The 15014-nt window shown below is 41.8% G+C and overlaps 2 protein-coding genes across 2 annotated transcripts; one reads left to right on the forward strand and one right to left on the reverse strand.

Moving 5' to 3' along the window:
- The first annotated feature begins 489 nt into the window (after positions 1-489).
- aagab (alpha and gamma adaptin binding protein) lies at positions 490-3480 on the forward strand. Its single transcript, XM_076732912.1, has 10 exons — positions 490-657; positions 986-1176; positions 1272-1368; positions 1461-1550; positions 1650-1733; positions 1836-1921; positions 2087-2183; positions 2302-2406; positions 2595-2644; positions 2822-3480. Exons 1-10 carry the CDS (start codon positions 564-566, stop codon positions 2897-2899), a joined length of 972 nt encoding a protein of 323 aa, XP_076589027.1. The 5' UTR covers positions 490-563; the 3' UTR covers positions 2900-3480.
- A 269-nt stretch (positions 3481-3749) lies between these two features.
- On the reverse strand, positions 3750-14335 carry smad3b (SMAD family member 3b). The gene is made up of 9 exons (XM_076732911.1): positions 13916-14335; positions 9592-9785; positions 9365-9499; positions 8957-9031; positions 8809-8859; positions 7343-7555; positions 7109-7246; positions 6839-6983; positions 3750-5499 (listed from the first exon to the last, which is right to left on the reverse strand). The coding sequence occupies exons 1-9, from the start codon at positions 14116-14118 to the stop codon at positions 5376-5378; spliced, it is 1278 nt and encodes a 425-aa protein (XP_076589026.1). The 5' UTR covers positions 14119-14335; the 3' UTR covers positions 3750-5375.
- Positions 14336-15014: the final 679 nt, after the last annotated feature.

Raw genomic sequence — 15014 nt, forward strand, 5'->3', positions numbered from 1 at the left:
AATGATCCATGAGAATTCTTCAGACAGTATTCGTAACCATAACAACAAGATGACACCCAGAATTTCGACATTGTTATTTTTCCCCGAGTAGGAGCTGTCAGACTGTCAGTTTCTGTCTGTGTGCACACCAATGGAAAACTTTTATTATGATTAGCAGCACAAATGTCAACTGTGGCCCTGCTTTAATCTTACTGTAAAGACACCTACTCATACATTAACGATTTATTGGTGGAGTTTTCGGGGTGGTGTCTCGCCTGTGAGGCAAATAAAGGGGCAAAATAATTTCACATACTCATCTCTAAAACGCTTCAGTACAGGAAGCGCAATTAATTTAAACACGAATCACGTTTTTAATGTTTATATTATGAGAATAAAATAATGTAACGGCAACGCACATAAAATTTATCGAAAGGCGTTATTAAAACAAGCCGTGAGCTCTGTTTCTTCAACCTAACGATGCACCGGAAGAGACCGTCGCAGCGGCTCAGAGTTGAAAGGTTATAAAGTTGTTTAACGTCACGCTAAGCTAGCAGCTGCAGAAGCTTGTCCGAAATATTGTAAAAATGTCGGCCTTAGAAGAAAACACAGAGATTACAATTCCATGTGTGCTCATCACCAGCTGTGACAATGCTTTTAAAGAGGAAGAGCTGATAAAACGTAAGTTTAACAAAGCCTAATGTGCAGGATTGGCAAACAGGCTAACCTTAAACGAAGCTAACTTACTCTTAGCATGATAGATACCATTTGATTGCGACTGTATGATGCTAATACGGCTTAATAACCCGTTTGTCTCAGGTTGTCAAGCTAGTTCAATGATTTCTTTTGGTGGGGCTGTTATAGAAACAGCAATGGTCAGTCTAAAGGAGGTTTAGTACATTTCTACAGGTTGTCGCCGTCACAGTGAAAGTAAGCAGAGCACCTTAGCCTAACGTAATGTCTGTATCTTCTATGTGTGATTTTTTTTTTAACATGTGTTTTATCTCAGAGATCCTCAATTCGAAGACTTTGCCTGAGCCGATCAAGAGAGAAGAATCAGTAGCTTGGTACCCATGGACCATCAACAACAAATATTATACAGCAGATGTCAGACTATGTGTTGTACCAAGCACTTATCAAATGTCATCGGAGATCGCTCAGTCCATGCAGGCTTTCATCGCTTATTTTGACAGCACAGTGGTACGCGACTTATCAATAAAGTATAGTTTGAAAATCTCAGCAGTATATCCTATGATACATGTGGATCGTTTATTATACGTGCATGGTGTTTGCAGAAGGATGGTCTGGAAAAACTGCATCCTTGGATATCGGTGGTGGAAGATCTGGCTCCAGAGGTGCTCATTCTGGTGTGTGACAGAGTCTGTGAAAATGGTAAGTTGTCCCGCTATGTGTGAAAGCAGAGATCCCTGGAATACAATTTTGCAGGTTATTGTCTGGCAGCTGAACTTTGATTTGTATTCTAGGGGTGACCAGACATGAAGCACAACAGTGGTGTTTGGCCCATGCCTTTGAGCTGGTGGAGCTCAATCCGCAGGAGCTGCCAGATGAGGATGGTCAGTTTTACAATGACATTGAACACATTTAGGTTTTTAATGTTCATGTTTTGCTCATTTTTGTGTTCTCCATCTCACCGTCTTTGTTGCCTTCATCAGATGACTTTCCAGAATCCACAGGAGTGAAGAGGATTGTCCAGGCCCTCAATGCCAACGTGTGGTCCAGTGTGGAGATGAAAGATGGTGAGATGACATCAGTATAATTACCCATTGCACTTTCCTCTGACGGTTTAATTTATCTCTTTGCATGTATGGTATGTGACTGGTTATATCTGTGCTTGATAGGGCACAATCAGGGCTTTGGTCTGATGAGTAGTTTGGTGGCCTCCAGACACAACAACCCACGCCCACACAGCTGTCAAGATCCTCCAGTCAGTGGCAATTTTGTGTAACCATTTTCATTCTAATAATTACAATTAGCGTTCAGTGTTTTATTACTTTTTTCTCGTGTATATCAATCCATGTTTATCTAAATGGGGTTATCAATCTGACTGTTTTGGAGGAGGTATGTTAACCCAGCTTCTTTTCTGTTGCAGTCTTCCAGTTTGCCAATAGAGGGCTCACTTGTTAGTGAGGAGGCGAACCGTACAGAGAGCAGTACAAACACAGACACACAGGGAGACACAGTAGTTGGTAAGTGAACTCCTGATAAAGCCTCTTTTTGCTACTGAGGTTGATCCTGCTGGTACATATTCCTCAGTATGTGCACCCAAAAGATGGATATTTTAATTGCTTGTGTTGATTTGCTCAGATGCAATGACTGATCTGGACATTCAGGAGCTCGCTAATCTCACGGCTGGAGATGCAGATGTGGATAACTTTGAGCGCCTCTTCACCAAATTAAAAGAGATGAAAGGTAATTTAGAAATGAAAAGCGAACATGCAACTTTGTCTGCAAAAACCCCCACAGCCTCTGATGGCCTCTTTTAAAGCATTATGATTTTGGTGTGTTTGTACCTCGTTCTCATTGTTGGTGTGGAGGTCAAATATTTGTACAGCTGATGTTGTTTGATGTTTTGGTTTTCTCTGATTTTCAACCTGCAGACAAAGCATCCTCATTACCTCATGAGCAGAGAAAGGTTCATGCAGAGAAGGTAAGCAACTATATTCACCCCCAGTTATAAGACACCAAGACTTTTGTTCAAATCTGATTTGTTGGAACAGTAGCACGTTGTGTGTGTGAATCCTTGATTGGCTCTGAGAATTGTATATTGCTACTGGGTAAACATGTTTATTTATAAACCAATATCAACTCTAAATCTGCTTTCCAGGTAGCAAAAGCATTTTGGATGGCCATCGGTGGCGATGATGATGAGATAGACGGGTTATCATCAGGCGAGGAAAGCTAAAAGTATCTACCTGTGACTCGGTCTCTTTTCTCCTCATCCTCCTCCTCTCCTCTCCTGGGGCTCCCACAAGATCCAGCGCCCTTTGACTTGCTTTTTGCACCTGGAAGGTGGAGATGCTTACAGATGTCACTGTAGGCATAGTCATATTTAGAAACTTTTGATCCTTAAATGATTGCAATACTGATGTATAGTGAGAAACAGTTGAATATCTTGATTAGGGAGAGAAGACAGCCAATGGATGGCCCTGACCCTCAGTCTTCTCCCTTGGGCCCCTTGCTATGCTTCAAGCCCTGAGTACCTCAACACATAATGGTGTTGCACGTGGAAAAACAACATTAAACCATGTGGGCTTTGATTTCTGTATACGTCCTTTAGGTACACTTGTCACATATTTAAGCAAGTGACATAATGTGCCTTATCCTCAGAATAGTTGAAAAACATTTAATGCACATTCTGTTTAATCAACATAAAAACTTGTGATTTTAAATGTTCTGCTCTGTAGTGTGAGTGTGGCGCATTTATTGTGAACACAAGACTCTTGCGCTCCATGGTTACATACAGCTAATTCATTCTTATGCAGAGCAGAAAAACAGGAACACCTGTATGCTCCAATGGAGTACATCTCCAATAAATGAAATGTTCATTCCCTGTGCTGTGTTGGACAGCATTACACTGAAGGGTGAAGTATTTTGTCATTTGTCATTTACATTTGCATGTGACGCTTACAATATGCCATCCAACAAAATACCACCGCAAACTACAGCCTCAAAAGTTGCCTTAGGGTTGAATTCTCAACTGACAGTGACGCCATTTATTACAAGCCATGCTTAAAAAAACACTGGCTCATAAGTTATTTTTTACTCAGTTGCAATTTATTAAATTTTCACAGATAACAAAACAATGGTCATTTGAGAACAAATATTAGGCTACATGAACAAACATGTACATAAGACTTGGAACTGAAAACCACCAACTAAAAATATCAAGGAACACATGTACTGATACAGATCTACCAACTACCTAATGCACTGCAGTACACAGTATTTCGGTTTAGCACCATGTAACTGTTGTAAGTGGATTACATGGTGACTCAGACTTATGTACTGCAAGTAAGTGCAGGATAAATATGGTGGCTTCATAGACAATGTCCAAAGACTGCAAGCGTATTACATGCCTTATATTGTAGCAATGTACATGTGATATACATTATTTACTGGACAAGCAAACTACCACGAGAACTAAAGCTTTACACTGATCAACAAACTAAGTCGGAAGTGCATCATGTACCCACATAGAGCACAGTGTACTACTGGCTAATAGTTGGTAATATGGGAAAAAAACCTGCATTTACCACAGCCTCAGTTACTGCGAGTGAGTACCCTTCACACCGAAGTCACACTGTGCCTAAATTCTACCAGTCCCCTATGATCACTCACACTGTTTTTCATACCCTATGTTTCTATTATGAACTAACAGTAATCACTGGTACAGTAGTTCTAAGTGTCACAACAAAGAACCAGGAGTCCTTTTGTGAATCTACTCATGCCAGAGGTCAGTCAGGTCCACTGTTTCAAGCAATGCATGACTACAAGAAATCACAAGCTATAAATATTTATGTACAATTATATTGAGGCATTAAAAAAAATATATTCCCATGCAGGACAGTATGCAAAAATAACTTATAAAATGTCTCTTTCACTGAGCAAAATAGTTTTCATACAAGGGTTCTTTTCAAGAAACAATGGTGCTAATGTCTATATTTTGTTAGATAAAATACCAATTACATGATCAATCAGATAATTGACACTTTCATCAATACTGATAAATCAGTATGGGCAAAGTACCTTGTACTTAAAATATTAATTAAATATATTCTATTTAACAACTACTCAGAATTACATGTTTTAATTTATGGTTCAATTGATAAATAAGCCTCCCAATTCAGCGATTACAAAGAGTGGTACTGGGACACTGAAAACACCACTGATGACAGCGTATTCGTAATTTTAGCTAATTCATAGAATCAAAAATGTTTTGAAACATGTAAAAGGTGACAAAGCTGAAACTGTACCAGAACTTCAACTTGGGAGATAAACATTTCGATCTCCCTTATTAAAAGAAAAAGAAAATACAACACTAAGCATAGACATGAATAATGTCTGAATGAATAATGACGAGAATGTGGTTAGTCTTTTAAACCTATTGAAAATACCCTGTGGCTGCCGTTGAACACATGAAAACAAAACAATGTACAAGTCCTAAAATTACCATCAAATGCAGACACTAAATGGTACTAAGGAAAGTGCTCTAGATGTGAGGTGAAATGTTAGAGACAGCGAGTGAGGAGAGGGATTCGTTGATTTGATGAACGGCATCTCTTCCTGTGTCGTCACTAAGAGACGCTTGAGTTTTCCAATGTGGTTTGTGTCTAAGTGTTTGGAGGGGAAGGAGGGTTTCTGGAAAGCTTGTGCTGCTCCTACGACACGCTGGAGCAGTGGATGCTGGGAGAGCCCATCTGTGTCAGGACCTTGTCCAGCCACTGCAAAGGGCCGTTGAGATGCAGCTCTATCCAGCAGGGGGTGCTGGTCACTGTCTGACGTCTGCAGGGGACAGAAAGAGAGGGTCAACAGGGGGTTCGTCATTACTGATAGCTTTTCATACTACATCATCGTACCATCCATTTAACATCCCTGAGACATGTCACTGTTAATGTAACTTCAATACAGTCAATCCAAAGAGACAGCCTACTCAGTCTCAGCTGAGTGAGCAGCAGCACTGAAGCCGACTGTACAGGCTATTTCTGAAGTCATTCAAGTTTCTATCAGAGATGGTTTTCTCCAACGTGTTCGGTGCCAGAAATTTAACACGTGCCACTGACAGTCCCGTGGGAATCCCCCTTGCAAAGGGTGTCTGAAATGTGTTCACCTCCCACTCCATGTCGCCTGCATTCTTCCTCCGTTACTCAACCCTCTCTTGCAGACTCACAGCAGCTCCCTCCCCCTTCACCCTCTTTCTCCTTTCCAAGTGTGCTCCCGTCTGTGCACAACACTCCTTAATTTCATAATTATCCTGACCATCAACATCAAGGCCCTCTTACTTTTTCTTCTTAAGTCTGGGACAAACAGCTTAATGAAACAACTGTATCCTACAGTACATGTGTGCGTGATGAGCCCTTAAAAACCGAGACACTTAAAACTTTTGTTTACTAACAAATTTAAACAGGCTCAAACAAAGACAACAGCATATGGCCTGCGTACTTTATTCCACCTTGGAAAGCTGATATAGGAACAGCAAAGTGAACGAACAGCAAAGTTTACACAGGAAGCGAGAAGGGAAAGGTATACTGTGTGCCTGGTCTTGGCTTTAAATGGCTTTATGTGCTGTGTGTCTGCAGCGTGATGTCTTCCACCAAGAGAGCTGCCCCAAGCAGAGAGGGGTCGGTTCACTTCAGACCCCCTTAAATTCTCTGCCCCCCCTTCCCACACTCTGGGGCTTACTCAGACCTGACAGCCTCCCTCAACATCCACTCCGTGTTTATCCAAGTACATAACATCATATGAGAGAAGAAAGGAAAAAAGCAAATGTGTCAGAAGGAGGCTGTGGTCACTTATTCAGTCACTTCAATGTAACTAACTCAAATCTGCCAGTCAGATTCTATATGCTGGTATTTTTGGTGGAATCTCAAGTACTAAATTATAAAAAATAAGAAATATTTTTAACTGAATTAAGAAACATTGCTGCCTTTTATTATACTGGATGTTACCTCAATGGAAAATGGCCTAGATCTGTATCGCTTCAATAGGGCATCTTTAGCAAACAGCATATTATATATTTGTCATATTAACTTCTACAGGCCCTTTAACTGTTACATACTGCATAAACACACATTTAGTCAATAAGAAGTACATGTCCAAAACACGCTGAAATGTATTTATTTACCTATACTCAGCTCCCCAACCCTTGACAAAACTCATGCGAATGGTACACATCCTGGTGAGCTGGTAGACGGCCTCGAAGCCCTGGTTGACTGACTGGGCGAGCAGAGCAGCAAACTCCTGGTTGTTGAAGATCTTCAGGTTGCAGCCTGCAAAATAAAGATTTATTCTGCTTACTACCACAGAGAACAAAAAAGGAACTGGAACACAATTATGCTCTTGTCATTTTGCCTCTAATGGCTTCATGTGTTTGTGGGCATCCTCTCATGCTAACCTGGCGGTATTTTGCACACAGTGGCAGGATGCCAGCCATAGCGCTGGTTGCAGTTGGGACTCTGCACAAAGATGGCACTGTCACTGAGACACTCAGCAAACACCTCTCCCCCAATGTAGTACAACCTCACGCCCCGTCCTGGAAGGGGAAGAGAGAAGGTTTTCGCTAAGCTCACAAATTTGAAAGGCAAATCACACCAGTGCTTATGTGGCCCCTCTGAAATAAAATGAGTACCTATGTGTCGGCGTGTGAGCTCGACTGCTGAGTTGCGGTTGACATTGGACAGCAAGCCCAGACAGAAGCGTTCAGAGTTGGAGGGGTCTGTGAATCCATCTACTGTGAGGGAGGGCTGGGAGGCATGGAAGGTCTCTCCTACACGCTGGTTCAGCTCATAGTAGGAGATAGAGCACCAGAAGGCAGACTCGCAGTACGTCACAGGTTGTAAGTCTGTGTGAGCAGAGGGTGGGGGGGGTACATGGAGAGACATTACCAGAAATGCATGCTCCTGTTGGGTCCATGAAAAAAGAATTCAGATCGTGAGAACAGGTAAACTGCTTTGTAGTCAAACAAGCAATTTGACTGTGGAGATGCTCACTGCTGATAAAGTTTCCCTTTGATTTCTCTTCAAGAGCTCTTTCCCATGACCCTCATGGCCCCAGCCATGAATGGCCAAGACATGACATGCTATTTATTTTTCTAACGATGACCTCCTGGTGGCTTTCCACATAGATAGAATAACCTGGCAACCGGATATTATTATTATTGCGTTACCTTGAGCTTTCTGTTGCTGGTTTTTCCAGACATGGACAGACCGTAGACAAAGAGTCCATTCATACCACTCTTACTCTGTTACTGCCCTGAGGCTATGCCTCCCAGACGTAGTCCACTGCTCTTGTAAATTGCTCATCTGTCTCTCACAGACACAAACACGCTCACCCATACAAAGATATTCTAATCTGACTGTCTGTGCACGTTATATGAACAGCACCATCAGCTATTCTTGATTTACTGACGATGGTACGGTCATCGGGTACAGTCAGGTTGGGATGGGTCCATTGTTGCAGGATGATTCAGATTAAACAGTCTCCAGATCTGCTCCTACATATATACTCTCACAGTCTACAGTATATGTACATGGTATGCAGTATGTGTCTGAGCCAGCTGAGCCACCAGGATGCCACCACCAAGGCCATGTCCATGTAGTGCACTACATTTACTGTCCGCCATTTTATTTCAGTGTCCAAATTTTGAGTGTGTAGATGAGTTCATGATATAGTGCACTGAAAAATCCCACAATACATTGCGCTGCATTTTATAGATGACAAAATTCCAGCTGGTCAACTCAACAGCTGTCAGTGATGATGCAAAATGATGATGATGAAGTAAATGTTTGAAATCTCAAGTTACTGAGTGAACTATTGAGTGTCCACTATATAGAAAGTAGTGCAGAGTAAAGAGAGTCATATCTGACATGGCCTATATTCAATGATGTATGAAACAGAAAAGCAAGAACAAAAATCAGTAACATAGTAAGTGAATGACTGAGACATGTAATTTGATTACACATGCCAGTTTGTTGGGAAAAGGCCGCGGTATAGGCAGTATTATACCTTACCCAATGTCACTGCTATCAACCAATTAAGTACACTTAACAAATGATATGCTCTGCAAGCAGAGCTGAACCCTTTGGTTTTGCTTACCAAGATTACTGTTTGTGGGTGACACAGGATTGGGCGACAGGCTGGGTGAACCTAAAATAGAGCAGTAATAGAGGACTGGTTCATGATCCCGATAAGGCATAATTAGAACAGTATGTGCTTGAATTGAGTGTCCTGTCACGTGACTCACCTGTGTCCATGCTGTGGTTGAGCTGGTGATCATTTGTCTCACCATCCTCACTCAGATACCCCGGTGGGGGAGTTTCTATGACAGACAAAGGTAAAGCTCAGCATTCCAAAGGTTTGGTGTGTTTTCAAATGCTGAAACATCTTAACGAATGCTTTACAGCTTTTACTTTTTGCTTGTATTAATTTTAAGCCAACCTTGAACATTGGAGGCAAAAAATATCGAAGCAACTGAAATTTACCAAGAAAGGTTTTTCTGTTCCATTTTGTTGCTCCAATTCCTACAATAACCAGTACTACTTGTAAATGCTCCATTCAGGTACATATTTTTCGGCACACACCAAATCACTAAAGAAAGAGTTTGCAGACTTTTAAGTTCCGTTCACAGAAATAATGGAGCTGTTTTTCTTACCAGGAATATAGTTACTCTGGGGCTCAATGCCAGCAGGGAAGTTGGTGTTCTCAGGGATGGATGGGCTGTAGTCATCCAATGGTGGAAACTCTGCGGGGATGTCTGTATGTCGTGGAACTAGGACAGGAGGCAAAACTGGAGACACATAGATATTCATTACAGGCTGTATGCAAAAGTATTATTTTAAATACAGTCATTTGGATCATGTAGCAATTAACTGCACTTACTTGGTGTCTCCACCCTCTGGTAGTGGTAGGGGTTGACGCAGACTTCATCCTTCTTGGTGTGGAAGGCAAATTCACAGTGGTCGACAGCCCTCAGCTCATGGTGGGACTGCAGGTCTGGCCAGCGCCATAAGCGACAGTAGATGACATGAGGAAGACCTTTTCTGTGGGAGACCTGGAGACGCCCATCTAAAGATCTGAAATACACCACCAAAAACACTGTAGCGGTGCATGCACGTGTTGATTTGCTCTATGCCCTCACTATGATTGAAGTTGTGTTTTGGAATGATAGGTTTTGACATTTAATATATTTCCTAGTTCCGAATAGAGAGAATACCACAAGCATTTTACTGACGCAAGACCAGTTCAAAATAATAATTTTTCCAACACTGCTTATGCAATGTTTGCTTTTTCTTTTACTGTATTAAAATACTTTAAGTATGAAAGACAGCATTTTCGCCAACCGTCCCCTCAGCTGTTCCCACACAGCAGCATGGGTCAGGGAAACGTCGGCTGTCTGAACCACGGTAAGATGCAGACACAAACAACAAATAATCATTTCAGAATACAAACAACAGGCTAGCAACAAAGTTCATGGAAACTGACGGCAAATGGTGGTGGTGATGTTCAAATACAAAAGTTGTCTACTACAAGTCAAACATGGCCGGTCCAACTATGAATTATTAAAAATTGCAGTGACCATAGAAAGAGAACAACGTGACGAAACCTCATATCCACAGTGTTTTGTACCTGTGAAGTGTAGCCATATACCAAAATGACTAAAAAAGGAAAGGGGGGACTACAGATGTTGGATCTCTCTCCTCACATAGAATCCAGTGTGGTGATGGCTTTTTTCCAGCAGAGCTCAACAACAGTTCAGCTCATTGTTGCGCTGTCAGATAAGAAACATATGGCTCTCATTCTCTGCCACGAGCTTGGCCTCCTGCAAAGTATGTCACAGAGGACTCGGGGTTTAAGGCAGCCAAGTTCAAACATGCTTGGTGCCTCTGTCAAGGTGACCAGCAAAGCAACTTAGAGTGTAACACTCAAAATAGCATAATTTATAGTAATTATATATATATTTAGATTAAGCTGATGATGAGGTCAAACATTTGGCAAAATCTTGAAAAATCAAGACAACATTAAACCTTATCTGTTATTTTAGTCTCAGACAGAATGAGATGTATTGCAACTGAAATTACACTTCTAGTGCAGAGCTCTCAGACCAATGACAAGAGACACCTGCAATGACAAACTCCCACTGCCACTTTCATACAAGGTAAGGGGAAAAAAAGAACTGCCAAAATGTTCCAAGACAAAACAGAATCTCCTAAATCACAGGTTTAAAGCTCAAAATATATACACAATTTTAAATAATATACCATAATTGTATGTCATTTGCATGGTCAGCTGTTCTTAGATATTAAGGCTGTCCCATTGTGGTTGGTGTTGGTGTCTAATGCACTGCTATTCACTCTGATAGCCTTGAATCAAGCAATGGATTTAAATTAACAGGCTTGGACACAATTTTCACCAAAATAAGAAAAAAAAAACATATCTACCTCTAGCAAGCAAAGACACTGAGTGGGAAGCACACCACAGACCACCACCACCACCTCTGCCAGCTATTCAAACAATTCAAGCTTTCAGACTGCATCAGCGACCACCCCAAAAGAGATGGGTTCAGACTCATCTTCCGGCACTGCCTCTTGCATAGAGGGTGTATTTGTTGGGTCAGCTGAGGTCAGCGTTCCCATGCGTCTGCTGAGGTTGGCCTGGGCTATGTCCTGCCTCTTAGATTTAGATCTGCCACTCTGACATGAGGACCACTCTGACACCCAGCTGGACTGAGGCAACCCTCTTATTCACCAGAAAAAACAACAACCACACAGCAGCCAAGATTTCATGGGCATCTCAACACCAATGCAGCACCTATTATCCTGTGATTATCCTGAGTGGGGAAGAAATCACTTCCAGTTAAAGAGTTTCTACCAGCACTTGTGTGTACTGTCCAGTGCCTGAAGATGAAGAAACAAGTGAAGAATGGGAAAACCAGCAGTTAAAACACATGCAGCATGCTGTGATTACAGTGTCCCCAGTTTGAATTCAGCTGGAAACCTCTGTTGCTTACTGTTCATTTTTTCCTCCCTCTCCTCATGTTTTGTCATCTCCCTGCTGCCCATTTTCAAATAAAGATAAAAATGCACTCCCAAAACTGTTTTTAATAACTTTGGTTCATTTTGACCCCCCCCCCCCCCCCCCAAAAAAAAAAAAAAAAAAAAAAAAAAAAAAAAAACACCTATCGCTTTGGTCCATCACTTCAATTTAAAGCCAGTAAATTATCCAGTACACCATAGATTAAAAAAGGCAGTTCTGGAAAGTCGCTACATGAAACTGCAACACTGGCAAAACATTTAATTTATATACACATTTTATTATCTAGAGTCAACACACAGAGCTCGAAACAAGAATATGCATGCTTTCCTTTTCACCAACCATGTCAAAACATTAACTTCACTGGTGTAATAAATCTCTCATACACATACTGCATGAGACACAGAAAATTGATCTGCTCTCAGTTAACACAATGCAGATGTTGTAGTACATAATTTTCTATTGGCTGAGTACACTCTAGTGCCTCAGGCCCGCATTTGACCCCTTTAAATGCTGACAACCCCTTTCTCTCTGAGCCACATAACAGGAGGTGATGAAAGTACAGCACACAGTGGGCCTGCTGTAGCACAGAACCACTGAATCCCTGTATCTCCAACAGATAGCAGGACAGCTGTTATTCTGTAAACCTACAGTCCCTGGACCCACCGACTGAACCACAATCTAAACAGTGGCCCACGCCCTCCCTGGAGCCCAGAGAACATTCCCATAAACTGAGAAAAGGTTTTTTAATGTAGGTTGACACCCATGCTCTGACTTCTATACACACCATCATGGGAGACTTGGTCTTATTAGCAATCAAACCTACAAGCTACCTGACTGAATATTCATTGGATAAAGATATTTAGCAACTACAGAGGTCACTGAGGGGTGTATTCTGCTTTTCACCAGCATGGCTGAGATGTCTGCCTGCCTCATTAATTTTATATAGGAAGAAAGGGTAGAAAGAAAAAAAAATAGCAATAAAAAATTAAAAGAGTGTGTTGTTATCACTGTAGCTTCTGGTGAAAAGTCTCATTTTCATTTAAACATTTTGAGGTCTGTCCAGGACAACAGATGGAAACAAGGATTCAAGCCAGTCTCATTTACAGAGTTACTGCTGAGTGAAGACAGTGTCAAACAAGTAAACAAATTCTACTGCACAATATTTTGATTGAACATCCAACCCACTGAAAACACATGATCAACATTTGTTGAGTCATCCAGACCTCTGGGAACACAACTGTTTGTATGCACAGCTCTGCATCACAACCAAAAAATCCACCTCATATGTCAGTAAACTACAAGTTTCTGGTCTTAGACGGATGGGTGTCCCATATGGAGAATCCCAAACCGAGACCTCAGTCCAACTTTTCCCAGAGTACACAAACTCCAGTCTAAACATCCTCTATGAGTCAGAGATCTGCTCCGCCAAGCCACCCCTTCTCCTCTTCATCACACGTGTGAACTGTGGACATACTTGTTTATGTAGCACTAAATGTCTCACAGCTGCAATGTCAGTGGGTGAAACTTGGTCAGACCTTTTCCTAAACTTGCTTGGGTATTTGAGGGACACTAACTATTCCTGTCGGTCACATTCACACAGATTCAGCTGTATGTTACCGTTGGTCCACCGGCAATGCCAGTTGTGCACACGAACGATAGAAAACAACATTATGTTAATAGATATGTATGAGCTGACAGGCTGGGGCACACCACGTCTTCTTATAATAATAAGTGAAATTCATGACAGTTTGCCATTTACCGGTATTTCAGAGTAGTAAAATGCCAATTGACTGCTACTCGTGTGCACAAGAAAATTAGACAAATAACGATAAGCCGGAAAACAGGTTAAGTTTGTACTCTTCAGCTAATATTAGCTCTACTGTGTACTACTGGTTTTACTATGGCAGCTAAAGCTAACTATCAATGCAATCAACCCCCACTGCTTAGCATCACACCAATCACCTCAACGTAAGTAAATTTGGTCATTAACCTGCCAAAGTTAGCGTTAATAAGTTCACAAAGGAAACAGCTTCACTAGCAAAGCACTGTGCTTCTTATATTTGCTCAAGCTAACTAGCAAGCCACCTGGCTAACGTTAGCTGTCATCAACCCCTAGCTTGCCAGCATAGCTAACTACGAGGCAGCTAGTTAGCTCCGTGTGTGTCGTTACCTGGGTATGGTTATGCATTTCGTGTTGACATTCTGTGTTGTGATGGCTTTTTCCAACTCGTCCAACTGTCCCGTCTTCTTCAACTTCTTGACAAGACTTTTGACAGCCTTTTCGCACCATTTCTCCTCTTGCCCGTTTTGCTCTCCCTTCTTCCAGCCAAGGAGCCTCTTCACGATTGGAGGAGTGAACGGTAATATAGACATTTTAAATTGAAACTTAAAAAAATATTACAGCACTCTTGGTTAATTCCTCGCCCCAGTTTTCTAACAGCACGTGTGTCGTCCCTGTATAACAAGGACCAAGTCAGCTCGTTAGCTTAGCTCGCTAAACTCCCAGACAGACCGGTGGCTGGTCGCTGCCGGGGACTCCGCAGCAGCGGCTTGCGTCGCAGGTTCCCTCCGCTCAAGTTGGCCGTCTGTCGGAGCGGAGCAGCTCCTCCGCCAGCCGGGCTGTCTGCCTGCCCCTCCTCCTGCTCCTCAGTCAGCTGGTCTGTCCTCCACCTGTATCAAGCAAGTGTGTAGGACACATGCAGCTTATGTCTATTTTTCTGCACATTATAGCACCGCCACTAAATTAAACATTGTAACGCAGGTAAAATAAAGCAGCAGCTACTTTTCAAGTCCATGTTCCAGATGAGGCTGCAGGTGAAAACAAAGAGTAAAACAGTGCAGGGATGTTTATAAAAGACAATATCTCTAATAAACTACCTCTACACCACTGGGTTTGGGCTATTTGCTTTTCCTCCAAATTCAGATATGACTTTCAGTTTGTAGAAGATTGTGTCTCCTTCACTCAGTTTTTCTTAATGCTGAGTTATCTTTGTCATATCACTCATAAATCAGATTGAAGAGGCAAGAAATGGAAAAAATGTTGTAATCAGAGAAATGTCGACTCTGAAAAGTGATCCAACTTTTACATTTACTGTGTCCATGAATAGAAGACCCTCAGGAGTAATCCCTTTGATCCCCTCATAAAAGTGATTTCATTTCACCTCAGATGCATCTTTCCAGACATGGACGAGGGTGGTGACTGTGCATTCAGTGTTTTATTATATTTGGGATTTTATGGTGTTATTGATAAGTGAACCCCTGTCTGCTGC

Source organism: Chaetodon auriga, chromosome 6 (assembly GCF_051107435.1).
Source record: "Chaetodon auriga isolate fChaAug3 chromosome 6, fChaAug3.hap1, whole genome shotgun sequence".
NCBI lineage: Eukaryota > Metazoa > Chordata > Actinopteri > Chaetodontiformes > Chaetodontidae > Chaetodon > Chaetodon auriga.

Bases quoted from the DNA above. Each gene is read 5' to 3' on its own strand.
- aagab (XM_076732912.1), top strand. From the start codon at position 564: ATGTCGGCCTTAGAAGAAAACACAGAGATTACAATTCCATGTGTGCTC. The intron at 658-985 runs GTAAGTTTAACA...GTTTTATCTCAG, and splicing joins AGAGGAAGAGCTGATAAAAC to AGATCCTCAATTCGAAGACT. The intron at 1,369-1,460 runs GTAAGTTGTCCC...TTTGTATTCTAG, and splicing joins TGACAGAGTCTGTGAAAATG to GGGTGACCAGACATGAAGCA.
- smad3b (XM_076732911.1), bottom strand. From the start codon at position 14,118: ATGTCTATATTACCGTTCACTCCTCCAATCGTGAAGAGGCTCCTTGGC. The intron at 9,500-9,591 runs GTAAGTGCAGTT...ATGTGTCTCCAG, and splicing joins CCAGAGGGTGGAGACACCAA to TTTTGCCTCCTGTCCTAGTT. The intron at 5,500-6,838 runs GTAAATAAATAC...TGTCCCCTGCAG, and splicing joins GGTTGGGGAGCTGAGTATAG to ACGTCAGACAGTGACCAGCA.